Consider the following 17,691-nt stretch of genomic DNA (forward strand, 5'->3'; position numbering starts at 1 on the left):
AGTTTGTTTTCCAATCTCACTTGCTATCGATCAATCATGCGACGGTTCTTCTAGGGGAGGGGTTGTTAAGTAAAGCATATTGAAAAAGAAAGAAGTTTTTTTCCCCTCCCCCTTCCATTCCGTTTCCACATACCAACATAGCTGTGATTCTTTGCTGCAGTCTTCTGTTCGTTCCATCCCATCACTCTTAACTTCTCATCAGTAGATTTAATTAGCAGATAAAACACCCTTTCCTTTGCTCGAAGCATGTGCATTTACTTACATCCGTTTATATTATCTTAAGCAATGCAGCCAGGTCGCTCTCGGAAGCAGCGTCAGGGAGATCCAGAATCTCACTCGAGGGTTTTCTGTCCAGTGCCCCCCCTCCTTCTTTCGAACTCGCGGGTGATTTATTGGCAACTGCAGACAAGGCTGTGTCTCCCTATCCCCTAGGGAGACCCCGGGAGGCTGATTTACTCCCATCATCAGCCCCTTAATTACCTCGTGAGAGCCAGAGAGATGGTATTGTCTGCCATCTTTCAAGGCGCCCCTAGCAGCCCCCACCAAGTAATTTATTCAATAGTCACAGAGAGACAGGAAGGAATGCAGTCTCCCCTAGATAGTGGCGTTGCTCCAAGTAAAGTCCCACCCCCTACGTCTCTCCTATTCTACATTACCCCTGTGTCGGCTAATCTGAGCTTTCTGCCTCTGAGCCTTTTTGTTCTACAACCCTCAATGCTCATCTGGTTCCAGGAGAGGGGGGGGGGTCAGGAATGCTTTCCAAGGACACTGAGTTTGTCAGCTGTCTCTCCCCTGGTGCTGCTGCTGCTTCCTACTGCTCCCCCAATATTTCCCAGCTTCTCCACTCTGCAGCCATTGAACTATGACCTTCTGCAAACCACTGTTCTAAATCTATAATGTCCACTTGTTCTTGGGAAGGTTCAGGAGAAGGGGGGTGACCCCCACCATTCCTCCTCAGTCCAGCCCCTGACAGCAGCAAGCTCTATGGGTCCACGGGAGCTGCCTGCTGATGTACTGGTTTTGAGAACAACTATTAAGGGAGGCACCTGAGAAGAGATGGGGAGGCAGCCAGGCACATGTATTGTAAGCTGCCCTGAGTTACCTTGGGAAAAGAGTGAACCATACATTTAATAAATAATAAAAACGAAAAGAGGGACAAACGGCTCAGTCGTTTTAAGCCATTTTAATCTAGGTGCAAATTGAAGTTTGAAGGTGTTGGAACGAGGCCTAGCTAAATCTCACAGTCACGGAAAGGAGGAGCGTAGACTAAGGAGGACTGTTCTAGAAATGGGGGCTAGTCATCAGTGCCATCACCTCCAAAGTAAAAAGAAGAGGACAGAAGAAGCCCCAAAACAAAATGCATTGCAAACTAAATGTACAATAGTAAAGGTAAAGGGACCCCTAACCATTAGGTCCAGTTGGGGTTGCAGCGCTCATCTTGTTTTATTGGCCAAGGGAGCTTCCGGGTCATGTGGCCAGCATGACTAAGCCGCTTCTGGCGAACCAGAGCAGCGCACGGAAACGGCCTTTACCTTCCCACCTGAGCAGTACCTATTTATCTACTTGCACTTTGACGTGCTTTCGAACTGCTAGGTGGGCAGGAGCAGGGAGCGAGCAACGGGAGCTCACCCCGTCGCGGGGATTCAAACCGCCGACCTTCTGATCAGCAAGCCTTAGGCTCTATGGTTTAACCCACAGCGCCACCCACACCCCACATATAATACACAGGGCATCACGTTATTCCCTCATCCACTCACTTTTTTTGTTTCTGTTTCGTGAAATGTAATGGAGGACTTTCCCCCTTCCTTTCGGTTGATGGTCGCTGCGTCTTTCCTAGGCTGTCCCAAGCCAGCCTCTCGTACCGGCTGTGCCTCCAACCAAACAGCCTTCCATGGGTGCATGCAGATGGTCAGCGTGGACCGGCAGCCCATCGAGTTAGACATGGTCCGTCTGCACCGGCTCGGCAAGTACTTTGAGGTGTACTTCAACGTGTGTGGCATCACAGACAGGTACGCTTGCTGGAGTGGCAGTTCTGGCCTGGGCAGAAGATGGTGGCTTCGGCTGGCAAGACCAGGGGATGAGGTCTAGCTGGTTCTCCCTGCTGTGTGTTTGGGCCAAGCCTATAGAAATAGCATGGTAGGAACCCAGGGGATGCTCGGTGTTATGTAGTGAAGTTTCACCCTGGGCCAGCAGGGGGATACTGTAGATAGTTTTCACTCAGGTCTGTAGATAGTTTTCACTCAGGTCCACGTCAGTTATTTTAGGCGGGAAACTCTGGGTTGTTGTTGCTACAATGTTGACAGCCGGCTGTCTATAAAAGCAGACCGGCTGAGCTGTTTGCTAGTCAGTTCTATTCCAGCTTACAAAATAAAGAGCTGCTTTGGAGAAATCGCTGTGACGTCTGCTATGTCAACCCACAACTTAACACTCTGAGAGTGTGCAGGGTCTGGGTCCAGGTCAGTGCTTGCATGGGAGATGCCCAGAAAGCTCACTCACACATCATTTAATTTTTAATTCTTTTAATTTTATTGAAGGTTTTCAACTATATTATTGTATTGTATTGTATTGTATTGTATTGTATTGTATTGTATTGGTGTATTGTAGTGTAGTGTAGTGTATTATTTATATATACCCCGCCCATCTGGCTGGGTTTCCCCAGCCACTTTGGGTGGCTTCCAACAAAAGATTAAAAACACATTGAAACATCAGACATTAATAACTTCCCTAAACATAGACCATTAAATTTAATAGACCATTAAATTCAAACTAAACTAAAAAGAATAATAAAAAAACAAAAAAACTAGAGAAAAAAGAAAGATACATTAATAATAACCCTTATATGCTCCTCATAAAATTATAAATATATCTATGTAGGCCTCAGAGAGTTGAATCGTCTTGCCTCCCACCTGGGAGAATTCCCCCTTCTTGAGTCTCCCACTCTGAGGAAAAACCACTCTGGCCTGCCTCTCATAATAGGCTCCTTCCTCTTCTCTCTGTCAGCTCCCTCACTATGTTTTCTTGAAGGCAGGCAAGATGTGGACTTCCTATTCCAGATGGAGGAGAAATGTTTTTGCATCCTTCAATCTGGTCTCGGCAAGCTTTTGGGGACGCATGGGAAAAATGGTTCATGCTGGACTCAGAAGGTGCATCTTGTCTGCTATGCCTACTCCTTTTTTTAAAAAAAATAATATTTATTAACAGTTTAAAGAGTACAGAAAAAAGCAAAAAAATTAAACAATACAATACAATACAATACAAAAACAAAGACACTACATAACAATAACACTAAAACATTGACAAAACAAAATAAAAAAAAATTCCTTCCAGTAGCACCTTAAAGACCAACTAAGTTAGTTCTTGGTATGAGCTTACGTGTGCATGCACACTTCTTCAGATACACGTTGAAAACATTGAATTAACAAAACAAAAACAATTTAAAACACATCCAATAGTTTCAATATCTTATCTTTCATTCACTTGTTTCAACGACCTCCTCACACCTCCCTTTTTGTATTCCACTTCAATTACTGTTTCAGCAATTCCTTTCCATCTTCCTCTGTTTTCTGTCCTGTAATTTTTCTTAACATGTTCTAACCTTATTTTTTTCCCTTTAATACATTAATAATCTATTTGCACTTAGTTCCTTATAACATTTCTACTAAAGCCATATAACTTCATTCCATGCTATGCCTACTCCCGTTCCTCAGGAAAGGGCTTGAAAATAACCTAGCAGATGTCATAGCACCAGTTTATAGAGATCGAAGCTTTTGCTCTCAAAAAAAAACACAGTTATTTTTTGATCGCCTCCATCTCAAAGAACCTTCGAGGGTGGGGAAAGGACCATCTAAAATTTTCATGAAAGTGGAGGAAAAGGTTAAGGAACTTGGGGGAAACACACAGATTCTTAATAAAAAAAATGGAGAGGATATATTGATTTAATAGTATCCTTCCTAACTCACGCTTGTGAGTCAGCAGCAGATTGCATTCTCCACTATATATACCAGGAAGCTAGTTAGTAGATTCGTTTGAATCTCTTTACTTAAGCAATCCTATGTGGCTTTGTTCAGCTTGGGTTTGGTTCCTGGTAAGTCCCCTTTTACCCCTCCCACAACAGTCTTTTTTTTAAAAGTAATAAGAAGTTTACTCACATTCAGTTCACGGTTGGATCCCTCTAGGCTTTAGCTTAGAGTTACAGTAGAGAGTTTGACTTCATCCCATATGGAGATGAGCCCATGTCCTGGTGGCTGAGAGCCAGCAGACAGCAAAATACTTCAGTATCAAGAGGAAGAAGAAGGGAGGTGTCTGCGTAACCAGCCCCTTTTATGGGGTCTCCCAGGATCACACCCACCAACCTGGTCACACGCAGGGGGAGGACGCTCCAGACCAGGTGTGACAGGAAGTCCTCCTGGCTGTGGAGTAACACCCTTCTGTGTGTCCACTCTGGGCAAACAGGAAATGTTGTACTTGACTACTTGTGTTACATACCACAAACGGGGCAAATGCCCCTGAAGAAAACTAGCCCAGGGTGTTCAGTAGCCAGTATCTGGGGGTGGGAGAATTGAAAATCTTGAATGGAGATGGAATGGGGTCTCCTGGAAGGAACGCAGCCTGGCAGAAGTGTGCCACACTGCCATGTTACGTTGCAGGTCCCACTGCAGGAGGCTGGCAGTGCCATCATAGTTTAATGTTGTAAACCGCCCTGTGATCTTTCAATAAAAGGTTGCACGACTCACTTTTTCCCTCCTAAAAAGTAAGGGGAAACGTGTGTGTGTGTCTTATGGAGCGAATCCAGGCTGCACAGCTATCCCAGAAGCCAGAACAGCAAGAGGGATCGCTGCTTTTGCTGCACAGTGATCCCTCTTGCTGTTCTGGCTTCTGAGATTCAGAATATTTTTTTTCTTGTTTTCCTCCTCCCAAAACTAGGTGTGTCTTATGGTCTGGTGCGTCTTAAAGAGCGAAAAATACGGTAACTGATATTAATGATCACAATCATGCCGTGCCTATGAGCTTACTGTGGGTATTGGCTTTGCCAAAGGTGAAGTCAAGAGCGCCAGGCTAGAGGGGTACCTCAAGGCAATTTTAGATGTTTCAGGAGTGGCAGCTGTCTGTGTGTGAGGCACAGCCCTTGCTAACAAACTAGAAAAGAGGTGGTGTACTAGGAAGCTTGCTTGCTTGAATTTATATTCCACCCTGTATCCGGAGGTCTCAGGACAGCTCACAGAACACAAAATCACAATATATATATACAAAATAAAAACAACAACCCAATTACCACCCCCAACCATGTTTTAAAAGGGCATCGGATGCCAATCAAATCCACCAAAGGCCTGGTTAAAAAGGAACGTTTTTGCCGGGCACCTAAAGGTGTATAATGAAGGCGCCAGACGAACTTCCCTGGGGAGAACATTCCACAGATGGGGAGCCGCTGCAGAGAAGGCCCTGTTCTCGTGTTGCCACCCTCCGGACCTCTTGAGGAGGAGGCCTGGATCCCTGCTGCGATGGGAAGTCCCTTGCTCTGGTGTCAGCTTGCTTCTCATGTCATGCCAGGTGCACTCCCAACATGTGCGAACATGGTAGCCGCTGTATCCAGTCCTGGGATGACTTCACCTGCATCTGCGACTTGACGGGCTACAAGGGGGAGACCTGCCACACACGTGAGGCCCTGAGGATGGGGAGGGGAAGGGAGAGCTGGAGGTGCTGACCACACGAGCGCTGGCCACTCACTTCCTTCTTAAACCTTGCAGCCGTTTATAAGGAAAGCTGCGAGGCCTACCGACTCAGCGGCAAAGTGTCTGGAAACTACACCATTGACCCGGATGGCAGCGGGCCCCTGAAACCTTTTTACGTCTACTGTGATATTCGAGGTATGGGGGAAATGTGTGGGATACCGGTCTTTATCAGGGGCATTCAGTGCAGGGTGGAATAGGCACAGCGGCGAAAAGAAAAGGAAGCCTTGGAGTTTATGCAGAGAGCAAAGCCATCATCGCTGAGCAAAACAAGCGAGACTCTACCAATATATTATTTAGATGCCCAAGCAGCCCAGGCACTGTGCAAAAACTGTTGAAAGAGAATATGTCAGAACCTGAAAGCTTTACAACAGAAATCTTCAGCTTGTAATCTAAATTTTGCAAAGGGATAGTGTATCATTTTTATGTGCTGAATATCGGCAAGCAACGCCCTTTCCTTTCCTGGAACGCTGCTTTTCAGTATTGTTGCTGATTTATGGAATGTGGCATCACATGAAAAAACATTACCGGTTGTATTTTGCTGCTTGTCTAAATAGCAACAAGTGTTGCGGCAGAGAGCGCTTTTAAAAAGTGGCAAATGGAAAAGGCCAGAAGCATAATGGAGGTGAGAGGTGTCAGGGACTGGCTGGACCAAAGCGGAATAGTGGGAGCTCCAAGGGAAACTCCAGAGGAGGAAGGATCAGAGCCTGGGGATTGGTGGTGGGACACTGAGGAGAGGTCAGAGGGAGAACTGGATGCTGAAGGGGCAACGGGGTTTAGTGAGCAGGAAGAGCCGGTGACAGGGAGCAGTTCAGACTCAGAGGATGAAGCAGAGGAGGGGGGTTCAAGAGGCTGCTGAAGAATCCAGGGAGTCTCCCTCTTCAGCTGCGACAAGCTCCCCCGGTCTCCAAGAACACGCAGGATAATGAAGAGAGCAGAACAGAGGCTAGAGGTGTGCAGATGCAGTTTGAGACTGCGTGGGAAACATCTGGGAGAGGAGGAGCCTTAGACGGGGTGGAGGGGAGGGGCCTTCAGTCCTGGCAACTGCTCTGGCAAGACCTACTGGGAATTGTTGCTGAGTTGTATGCCGTATCCTTGAATAAGGAGTTAGCTTCACGGGCAATTGCCTCTGCCTCTCTGTACTGAGCTACATCAACTCGAACCTTGACGAGTTGTGGCACCCGCTGCGATTCCTAGCATCTCGAAGTAGGGACGGGGTTACCCAGCCTGAAATCCTGCCTACCAGTGTAGACAGCACCAGGCTAGGCCGATCGATCGCTCAGCTTTCGTAAGGTCTTCTGCTGCAGGCTGGCTCTGTAGGCTGGCTACAGAAAGGCCTCTCTGCCTGTCCTCAAAGGGTTTCCACAGCCAGCCCTGCAGGCCACTGTCTCCATTGCATGGGGGGGCAGTTGTTTTTCCTGTCACACACTCGTTTTGCACCCTTTCTGCCTTCCAGAGGACCGGGCTTGGACCATCGTCTGGCACAATCGATACTGGGTCACACGAGTGACCGGTTACAGCCCTGAAAGGCCTTTCCTGGGCACTGTGGACTACTGGAACGCCTCGTGGAGCGAGGTGTCGGCTCTGGCCAATGCCTCTGAGTACTGCGAGCAGCAAATTGAGTTCCGCTGTTACTTCTCTCGCCTGCTCAACACCCAGAGTGAGTGACCGGATAGATGGAGCTGCACGGCTGCACCCTCGGGTGCTGTGTGGGTTTCGCTTTTAGCACCTGCTAGAATTTGAAATTTGCTAAAATCGAACCATTCCAGGCAGCTTGTTTTCATTCTGCCTCTTCTCCGTCGTCCCTGTGCAGAACCTGTGGGTTATGGCTGCCTGTGTTTCTCCCAAGAGGGAAACTTCTAAAGTTAGGCTCAGGTTTTCGGTGGGTGCCCTGCCCCACCTTCTGTGCCATCGTTCCCCAAGTTGGTGCCTTACAGCTGGTGCTGAACTACAGCTCCCAACATCCCTGGCCATTGGCCATGCTAGATGGGGGTGATGGGCATCGGAGATGGGGCTCTGTGTGCAGGCAGCCACTCAGAAGGACTGTAAAGGTAAAGGTATAGGGACCGCTGACCATTAGGTCCAGTCATGACTGACTCTGGAGTTGTGGCGCTCATCTCATTTTATTGGCCGAGGGAGCCGGCGTACAGCTTCTGGGTCATGTGGCCAGCATGACTAAGCCGCTTCTGGCAAACCAGAGCAGCGCACGGAAACGCCGTTTACCTTCCCACTGGAGTGATACCTATTTATCTACTTGCACTTTGATGTGCTTTTGAACTGCTAGGTTGGCAGGAGCAGGGACCGAGCAACGGGAGCTCACCCTGTTGTGGGGATTTGAACCGCCGACCTTCTGATTGGCAAGTCCTAGGCTCTGTGGTTTAACCCACAGCGCCACCCGCGTCCCTCCCAGAAGGACTGTAGTTCCAGGTAAACCACCTGTTTCTTTCAGTTGGGTCCAAGGGCTGAGCCAAGCCCTGGAATGCCACCTGTTCCAACACGTCTCTTGAGCCTGCCTTCAGATGATTCACTAGGCATTGCTCACTCCACTTTGAGGTTGATCTTTTCCTCCCCAAGGCTAGAAACGTGAAAGTATTCATGCTCCCCAAAGAAGCATGGAGCATGGGAGCATGAACTTTCAAGTTTTGGGGAATTATAGGGACAGAACTAGCTAAAATTGTATAGAATTTTATTTATGTATGCTAATATAGCAGCAAGAATGCTACTTGCCCCCAAGTGGAAAGAAGCAGAAATCCCAGTAAAAGAAGAATGGATGCAAAAACTCATGGAATATGTAGGAATGGCGAAACTTACTGGAGGAATAAAAAAATCAAGATAGCAAACTTTTTATAAAAGAATGGAAATAAACTGACCTATGGAAAATGTAACCTGAAAAAAGAGACATTATGCATACCTTTGTAAACCAAGAAAACATATATATATATATATATATATATATATACCGTATTTTTCGCCCTATAGGACGCACCGTCCCATAAGGCGCACCTAGTTTTTTTGGGGGGAAATAAAGGGAAAAAAATTATTTTCCCCCCCCAGGCGTGGGGCTGGGGCGGGGGAAGCCTGAGCTTCCCCTGACCCCAGCCCCCAAACAGACAGCTCTCTGCAAGTGTGGGAGCCCAGCGCTGGCTCCCGCTGCTTGCTGAGAGGTCCGCGAAGCCTGGATGCGCTGAGCTCAGTGCGCGCAGGCTTCAGCATGCAGGCGACTCTCCACAAGCAGTGGGAGCCCAGCACTGGGCTCCCGCTGCTTGCAGAGAGGAGGTGCGCAAAGCCTGGAGAGCAAGAGGGGTCGGTGCGCACCGACCCCTCTCGCTCTCCAGGCTTCAGCGAAATCCTGCATTCGCCCCATAGGACGCACACACATTTCCCCTTCATTTTTGGAGGGGAAAAGGTGCGTCCTATAGGGCGAAAAATACGGTATATATGGAAATGGTTTATTGGATATTTACAGATAAATTGCAAACAGATAAAAACATTATCAGGATTATTGTAACAACCTGCAGTTCCACAAGAGTGTATATTTACAGTAGATAATTAAATGAGCAAGTGAAATGAATTTGGATATGCAGAAGATATTAAAAAATAATCATAAGGAACCGCAGAAAGGGAAGAAAGTCGAATGTTGAAATGTGGAATTGATTGTAAAACGAATGAAATGTATAAACTTGAAAAGTATATATATATAAAAAGTATTCACGGCTGGAAAAAATTCAGGGTCCTGATGGCGATGTTGTCACAGAATGCAGGCAACCCCCCAAAACAGAGGAGATCATTACTAGGAAGAGATCTTCAGGTTGTTCTAGATATCTGAATGAAAACATAAGTTTGGTATGCAGAGGCAGCGGAGTGGGTTAAATGGACCTCTGGACTGATTCAGCAGGTGGCAGTTTTGCCGCATAGCCGTCAACTTTCAGATTTGAAAATAAGGGAGCAGCAGGCTCGAAAATAAGGGATCAGCAGCCTCACCTCTCCCGGGGACAGTCTACGGGATATCTAACAATCTGGGATAGCAGTGGGAAACGGCACTGGAATAAGGGGATTTCCTGCAAAGAAAGGGAAGGTTGGCAGCTATATTTTGCCATCTGCCTGAGAGCAGTCTCTGTGAGATCTCCCGCTGACTGGCTCTCTCGTTCTTCCTTAGCTGGGATGCCGCTGAGCTTCTGGATGGGCCGAAACGAAGAGCGCCACTACTACTGGGGGGGCTCGCCCCCAGGGCTGGGGCGCTGCGCTTGCGGCATGGATAAGAACTGCGCCGACCCCCGTTTCTACTGCAACTGCGATGCGGACCATGCCATGTGGTGAGAGAGAAGGCAGCCCTCCTCCCTACAAGGAGGGCCTTGGGTGGTCATGGCGGTGGGTGCGAAACGTATATCCCTAACTGATAGCGGGCCCAGTTTCCCACAACCATGGTGTTATGTACTGAAGTTCTCACCCTGGGCCAGCAGGGGGATACTGTAAATAGTTCAGGTCCACATGCAAATAAGGGATCGAAAGTGACGTTCAGTGATTGGATAGTTACAGAAAGTTGTTACAGTTGCGTTGTAGTGGAGCTCTATATAAGCAGGCTGGCTGAACCCTTCAGTTCAGTTCTGTTCTGGCCTCTGAATAAACAAGAGCTGTTTGAAGAATCGCTGTGTCGTCTGATATGTTCACCCACAACTTAACACATTGCTCTCTCTCTCTTTTCCAGGCGGGCGGATAAAGGGCTGCTGAATTTTGTGGACCATCTTCCTGTCACGCAGGTGGTGATCAGCGACACGAACCGCACCGGGTCGGAGGCCCAATTCTATGTGGGCCCGTTGCGTTGCTATGGCGACCGTGAGTAGCGGCCTGAGGATATGGATGCCGTTACCTCGTGTGTCTATCGGAATGGATGGAGGGCCCCTGAGGGACGGGGCTCGCACCCATTTTACATGCACTAATAATGGACTTTCTACGATTTGCAGGCAACTCTTGGAATACCGTTTCTTTCGTCCGAGGAATGGCTTTGATCTTCCCCACCTTGCAAGTCAACTACAGTCTGGATATCAACTTCTTCTTCAAGACTTCTGCCCCCTCTGGCACTTTCCTGGAGAACATCGGGCCGAAGAACTACATCCGTGTGGAGCTTAACAGTACGGAATCGTCATTGAAATGCCACTCAGTATTGATCCAGAGTAGATCCCAATGTATAGTTAGCAGAGTAAGAACTTAAACACATTGGAGGATTCCCAAAAAATAGACAAGAGGCAATTATATTTCATCCAGCAGAGCTTTACTGCTACTGAAGGCAAATGAGCATAATGGTCACAAATCCAATACATTCAGGATTGGCCCTGTCCATAAGAAATCCAGTTGCAGAAGACTTACAATAACTTATAATAAGACTAAAGCTTAATACTATATATACTATGTACAGAACACCACACCAGAAGGAAGAGAGAAAGTGAAACTCAGGCTCCTTCTGGCCTCTTATTATAGTCAGAAGAGATAAGAGAACCAGTTTAAACTAGCTGTATTCAGCTTCTCTGAAGGAATAACCCAAACATCATGAAGTTTCTTTCACACAGAGAAGCTTCCAGAAGCTTCCAGAACCCTCTTAAATTAAGTAGAATAGGAAAGATCTCTACACAGCAGATCAATACTTTCTGTACTAAGAAATGCAAACTGACAGGAATTGGGGGCTCGAGACAGTGGGAGTAGTCCGAGAGGCCTTCTTAGACAGATATTGAATATATTGGCACTTTGCCCAATCCCATGTAGGGCTCTGTCCGCATGGTACATTTGAAGTGGTATCAAATAACTTTAAATAGGCATGGATTCCCCCAAAGAATTATGGGAGCTGGTGTTTGTTAAGGGTGCTGGGTGTTCTCCCCTCACAGAACTGCAGTCCCCAGAGTTTCTTGGGGAGAGGGATCGACTGTTAAACCACTCTTGAGAATTGTAGCTCTGTGAGGGGAATAGGGGTGTCCTAAAAACTCTCAGCACCTTTAGCAAACTATAGTTCCCAGGATTCTCTAAGGGAAGTCATGTCTGCTAAAAGTAGTATGATACTGCGGTGCAGATGGGCCCTAGCACTGTTAGAAATGTGAACGAGATGGAGAAATAAGGATGTATTGCTTGGAAACTGAATCTTGAGTCATCTAAGTAATATTATTAATAATAATAATATTAATTCTATTATTTGTACCCTGCCCATCTGACTGGGTTGCCCCAGCCACTCTGGGTAAAAAGGTAAAGGGAACCCTGACCATTAGGTCCAGTCGTGACCGACTTTGGGGTTGTGGCGCTCATCTCGCTTTTACTAACAAAATATTAAAAACACAGTAAAACATCAAACATTAAAAACTTTCCTATACTGGGCTGCCTTCAGATGTCTCCTAAAAGTCATATAGTGGAGGACTCCCTGGTCCTGAATAGGGTAACTGTGCCCCTGAAGGACCAGGTGCGCAGCCTGGGAGTCACTTTGGACTCACAGCTGTCCATGGAGGCGCAGGTCAATTCTGTGTCCAGGGCAGCTGTCTACCAACTCCATCTGGTACGCAGGCTGAGACCCTATCTGACCGCGGACTGTCTCGCCAGAGTGGTGCATGCTCTAGTTATCTCCCGCTTGGACTACTGCAATGTGCTCTACGTGGGGCTACCTTTGAAGGTGACCCAGAAACTACAACTAATCCAGAATGCGGCAGCTAGATTGGTGACTGGGGGCAGCCGCCGAGACCACATAACACCGGTCTTGAAAGACCTACATTGGCTCCCAGTACGTTTCCGAGCACAATTCAAAGTGCTGGTGTTGACCTTTAAAGCCCTAAACGGCCTTGGCCCAGTATACCTGAAGGAGCGTCTCCACCTCCATCATTCTGCCCGGACGCTGAGGTCCAGCGCCAAGGGCCTTCTGGCGGTTCCCTCATTGCGAGAAGCAAAGCTACAGGGAACCAGGCAGAGGGCCTTCTCGGTAGTGGCGCCCGCCCTGTGGAACACCCTCCCATCAGATGTCAAAGCGATAAATAACTACCTGACATTCAGAAGACATCTTAAGGCAGCCCTGTTCAGGGAAGTTTTTAATCTGTGATATTTTACTGTATTTTTGGTTTCTATGGAAGCCGCCCAGAGTGGCTGGGGAAACCCAGCCAGATGGGCGGGGTACAAATAAATTATTATTATTATTATTATTATTATTATTATTATTATTATTATCTCCTTGACATCTGATGGAAGGGTGTTCCATAGGGTGGGTGCCACTACCGAGAAGGCCCTCTGCCTGGTTCCCTGTAGCTTCACTTCTTGCAGTAAGGGAACTGCCAGAAAGCCCTCAGAACTGGACCTGTGTCCGGGCTGAACGATGGGGTTGGAGACACTCCTTCAGGTATATAGGACCAAGGTCACTGAGGACTTTAAAGGTCAGCACCAACACTTTGAATTGTGTTCCAAAACATACTGGGAGCCAGTGTAGATCCTTTAGGACTGGAGTTACAGGGTGGCTGTAGGAAATCATCAGGGATACGGTCTCCGAAAAAGACATGCCACTCCCTTTTGTGCTTATACTCAGCAGGCAGTGAACCCAGGAAGAGGGAGGTAGCATTATTTAGGGCCCCCCAAAGCATAGCTGTCTGAAGGGGCAGAGACCCTCCCTCCTGGTCAGCGCCGTCTTAAGGATATCCGGCGCCGTGGTGCAAAGATCCCTCCAGTGCCCTACACCCCGTTTCCCAGAGTTGTCAGCCTTGTTAGGGGGGGGGCAAAGTTGTTGACCCTTTTCAGGAAAGGCTGCTCACGCTGCTGCCCTGCGCTGCCCAAGCGCGGCTGGGCATTGGCTCCCGCGGCGGGATCATAGTGTGGGGCTGGGCAGCCGGGCGTGATGGGGGCAGCACGGGAAGCAGGTGGGGGTCTAGTCCGGGCAGGGACAGGCAAAGTGAGCTGGGCCGTCCACATCGCCACAGCAGAGAAGCACGCTCACTCAGCCGCAGTCTCGCTGTCCTTGCTTGGAGAGGAAGCGGGTGGGAGGAGAGAGCATGACTGGAGGGGAGCGGGCAGGGGAAAGAAGGGGTGCAGAGGTGATGGGGGCAGTGGGAGGAGGCAGACTCTGTGCAAGGCGGTGGAGAAGCAGGGGAAGGAGGGAAGGGCGCTGGGGGCAGCAGTTGCAGCGTGCAGCCTCAAGTGCAGGGATCTTTTGAGGTAGAGTAGGCGAGGGGAGCGGGACGTTGGTGGCGCTGTGGGTTAAACCACAGAGCCTAGGACTTGCCGATCAGAAGGTCGGTGGTTCGAATCCCCGCGACGGGGTGAGCTCCTGTTGCTCTGTCCCAGCTCCTGCCAACCTAGCAGTTCGAAAGCACGTCAAAGTGCAAGTAGATAAATAGGTACCACTCTGGTGGGAAGGTAAACGCCGTTTCCGTGCGCTGCTCTGGTTCGCCAGAAGCGGCTTAGTCATGCTGGCCACATGACACGGAAAAACTGTCTGCGGACAAACACCGGCTCCCTCGGCCAGTAAAGTGAGATGAGCGCCACAACCCCAGAGTCGTTCACGACTGGACCTAATGGTCAGGGGTCCCTTTACCTTTACCTAGACGAGGAGAGCAGTGGTAGAGTCACGTTTATGATGCGCAGAGCTTGGGATGCAAGCACACACCACGCAGCCGTGTTGCGGAGCCAGGAGAGAGAGCTCTCGACTGCGGGACAGCATCCAGAGCCTTCCCACCTCTGACGGGCGCTGGAGGCGCGCAGGCACCAAGCCCCCGCTCCGCCTCGCTTACCTCCCTGCTCTCCCCTCCCCGGACTCTCCGCTTGGCGCCCTGGCTCGCCGCGCCACTACGCCCAATGCTCCTGGAAGGCAGCTGTGGTGTGACACTTCTCTCCTGCTGCCGTTTTCTAGCTACCCGAGATCTGGTATTCATATACGACATTGGCAACGGGGACGAGAACCTGACAGTTCACCGGGACATGCCCTACAACGACAACGAGTGGCACGAGGTCAGGGCGGAGATCAACGTGAAGCTCGCTCGGATGCGGGTTGACCGGATGCCCTGGGTTGTGCGAGCGGCCCCTCCCCAGACCTTCATTCACATGAACCTCACGAAGCCTCTCTATGTGGGTGAGTGAGGATGGGCAGGGTGGTGTGAATGAATGAATGAAAGAAAGAGGGAGAGAGAGAGACCCTATTGGACGACACCGTCAGAGGTTCTTTCATTGTTGATAACCTCAAACTAGAACCAGGCTCAATACAGCTTACTCATCAATATGAAAAAGCTCAGCCAGCTCAGTTTTGTAACAGGCAAAATCTCATTTTTTGTGTGTGTGTGGGTGGTGAAAATCTAGCTTTATCATCTTCGCCATCCTCTTCATTTTATTTGTTAAAAACTTTTTTTCCATAGCTAAAAACTTCTAGGTTCATTTTTTTAAAAAAATATTTTTTATTTGATTTTACATGTAAAAAGCTATCACATTACCAAATGCATCACCATATATAGAGATTTCTCTGAATCTCGAAACTCCCCCCCCCCATCCCCTCCATGGGTCCTGTTGTCAACATTTATAACTGCATATTATTCCATAATTTTGTATCCATAGTGTTTGTTACATTACAAGTGTGATTAAAATTCTGCTAATGTTTTCATCTGCTTACAGTGGTCTCCTAAATAAATTACAATTTTCCCCCTTTCTTTTTAAAAGTTTTTGTCCAGCTTCAAAGGCAACAGACATTACAAAAACACCTTGCTGTTTTCCACTGGGACCGGAACACTTAAAACGAGCTTGCCTAGATCCAGCAAGGCAGCTGTTAATGTTTTCATTTCCTGTCCCCCTTTCTTAGGCGCTGCCGAATACTACCTGCGCCCCTTCTTGGGCTGCTTGCGGGGCCTGCGCATGAACGGGGTCACCCTCAACTTGGAGGGGAAAGCCAACGAGACAGAAGGAGTGCTTGTGAACTGCACTGGACATTGCCGGAACCCTTTGGTGCCGTGCCGGAACTACGGCACCTGCCTGGAAGCCTACAGCCACTACACCTGCAACTGCTCGGTCTCTGCCTTTGAAGGACCTTTCTGCAACCTGGGTGAGAGCCATAAACAAGTCCGGAAGGTTGGGATGAAGTGGTGAGGCGAGGAGGGGGCAGGACGGAGAAGGCACGGCTGATTTTTTCCCACCTTTGCCGCATCAAGCAGTTGGTCCCTTACCTTTCCCGCCCTGACCTGGCCACAGTGATCCATGCGACGGTCACCCCCAGGCTTGACTACAGTGGTGCCTCGCAAGACGAAAAGAATCCGTTCCGCGATTCTCTTCGTCTAGCGGTTTTTTCGACTTGCGAAGCAAGCCCATTGACGGCTTAGCGGATTAGCGCTATTAGCGGCTTAGCGGCTTTTAGCGGCTTTTAGCGGCTTATCAGCTTAGCGGATAAGCAGATAAGCGGCTTAGCGGCTTAGAAAAGGGGGGGGGGAGTTGGAAAAACTCGCAAGACATTTCGTCTTGCGAAGCAAGCCCATAGGGAAATTCGTTTTGCGAAGCGCCTCCAAAACAGAAAACCCTTTCGTCTAGCGGGTTTTTTTGTCTTGCGAGGCATTCGTCTTGCGGGGCACCACTGTACTGTAATTCACTCTACACGGGGCTACCCTTGAAGCTGTCCCAGAAACTCCAGTGGGTGCAGAATGCTGCAGCGAGGCTCCTCACGGGGTCTCTGCCATGGGAGCATATTTACCCAGTGCTTTTCCAGCTGCACTGGCTCCCAGTGGAGTACAGGGTCAGATTTAAGGTGCTGCTTTTGATCTTTAAAGCCCTTCACAGCCTAGGACCCTCGTACCTATGGGACCGCCTCTCCTGGTATGCCCCACGGAGGACATTAAGGTCCATAAATAGCAACACCCTAGAGGTCCCGGGTCCTAAGGAAGTTAAATTAGCCTCAACCAGAGCCAGGGCCTTTTCAACACTGGCTCCGGCCTGGTGGAACGCTCTGTCTCATGAGACCAGGGCCCTGCAGGATCTGATTTCTTTCCGCAGGGCCTGTAAGACATAGTTGTTCCACCTGACCTTTGGCTTAGAATCAGTTTGATTCCCTCCCCCTCTTACTTTTTCCTTTCTCCCCCTGTGAAGAGGCTGCATCTTAATGTTTTGATGTTTTAATGTTGTATTGTAATCTTATTTTTAAGTTGTATTCATTCAACCTGTTTTTATTATTGCTTGTTAGCCGCCCTGAGCCCGGGCTTGGCTGGGGAGGGCGGGGTATAAATAAAATTTATTATTATTATTTTCCTTAGGCCTTTGACTCTCCGCCTAACCGTTGCCATGTTCCCCCATCTATCCCCTTTTGCAGACATTGGCGCCTACTTCGAGCAAGGCACCTGGGTGCGCTACGACATCATGACGATGCCGTTGCACGTGGTCCGGGAGTTCTCCAACATTCTCCATCAGCCGATTCAGCCGCTCCCTGGCTACAACCTGACCAGGGAGGATGTGTGGCTTAGCTTCCGCACCACTTCGGCCCCCGCCGTCCTGATCTATGTCAGCACCTTTGTGCACGATTACATGACCATTTTGATCCGTGAGGATGGTGAGCATCACGGGAGCTAGCCCTGGGGCCCTCCGAATCTGGCCTCTTTCTTGTTGACAACACATCTTGCCATGGCATCAAGATAGTTCATAGAATTGTAGAGTTGGAAGGGATTCCTCCCAGGGGTAATCGAGTCCAGCCCCCCTGCAACGCATGAATCTTAACTACAGCATCCACAGCAGATGGCCTAATAATAATAATAATATATTATTTATAGTCCGCCCATCTGGCTGGGTTTCCCATGCCACCAGAATACAGTAGTACCTCGGGTTAAGTACTTAATTCGTTCCGGAGGTCCGTTCTTAACCTGAAACTGTTCTTAACCTGAAGCATCACTTTAGCTAATGGGGCCTCCTGCTACCGTTGCGCCACTGGAGCACGATTTCTGTTCTCATCCTGAAGCAAAGTTCTTAACCTGAGGTACTGTTTCTGGGTTAGCGG

The 17,691-nt window shown here is 48.8% G+C and overlaps 1 protein-coding gene across 1 annotated transcript in view; it reads left to right on the plus strand.

The window, feature by feature from the left end:
- The window catches only part of CNTNAP1 (contactin associated protein 1), a 50,456-nt gene that overhangs the window by 21,448 nt on the left and 11,317 nt on the right, over nt 1–17,691 (plus strand). The window contains exons 10-19 of the mRNA XM_079949276.1: nt 1,838–2,009; nt 5,548–5,654; nt 5,745–5,864; nt 7,183–7,386; nt 9,883–10,039; nt 10,432–10,559; nt 10,688–10,855; nt 14,587–14,805; nt 15,523–15,762; nt 17,014–17,250. Coding sequence (XP_079805402.1) covers nt 1,838–2,009; nt 5,548–5,654; nt 5,745–5,864; nt 7,183–7,386; nt 9,883–10,039; nt 10,432–10,559; nt 10,688–10,855; nt 14,587–14,805; nt 15,523–15,762; nt 17,014–17,250 — 1,752 coding nt within the window. The remainder of the gene's footprint in view (nt 1–1,837; nt 2,010–5,547; nt 5,655–5,744; nt 5,865–7,182; nt 7,387–9,882; nt 10,040–10,431; nt 10,560–10,687; nt 10,856–14,586; nt 14,806–15,522; nt 15,763–17,013; nt 17,251–17,691) is intronic.

Source organism: Podarcis cretensis, assembly GCF_951804945.1.
Source record: "Podarcis cretensis genome assembly, chromosome: 13".
In the NCBI taxonomy this organism is placed as follows: domain Eukaryota; kingdom Metazoa; phylum Chordata; class Lepidosauria; order Squamata; family Lacertidae; genus Podarcis; species Podarcis cretensis.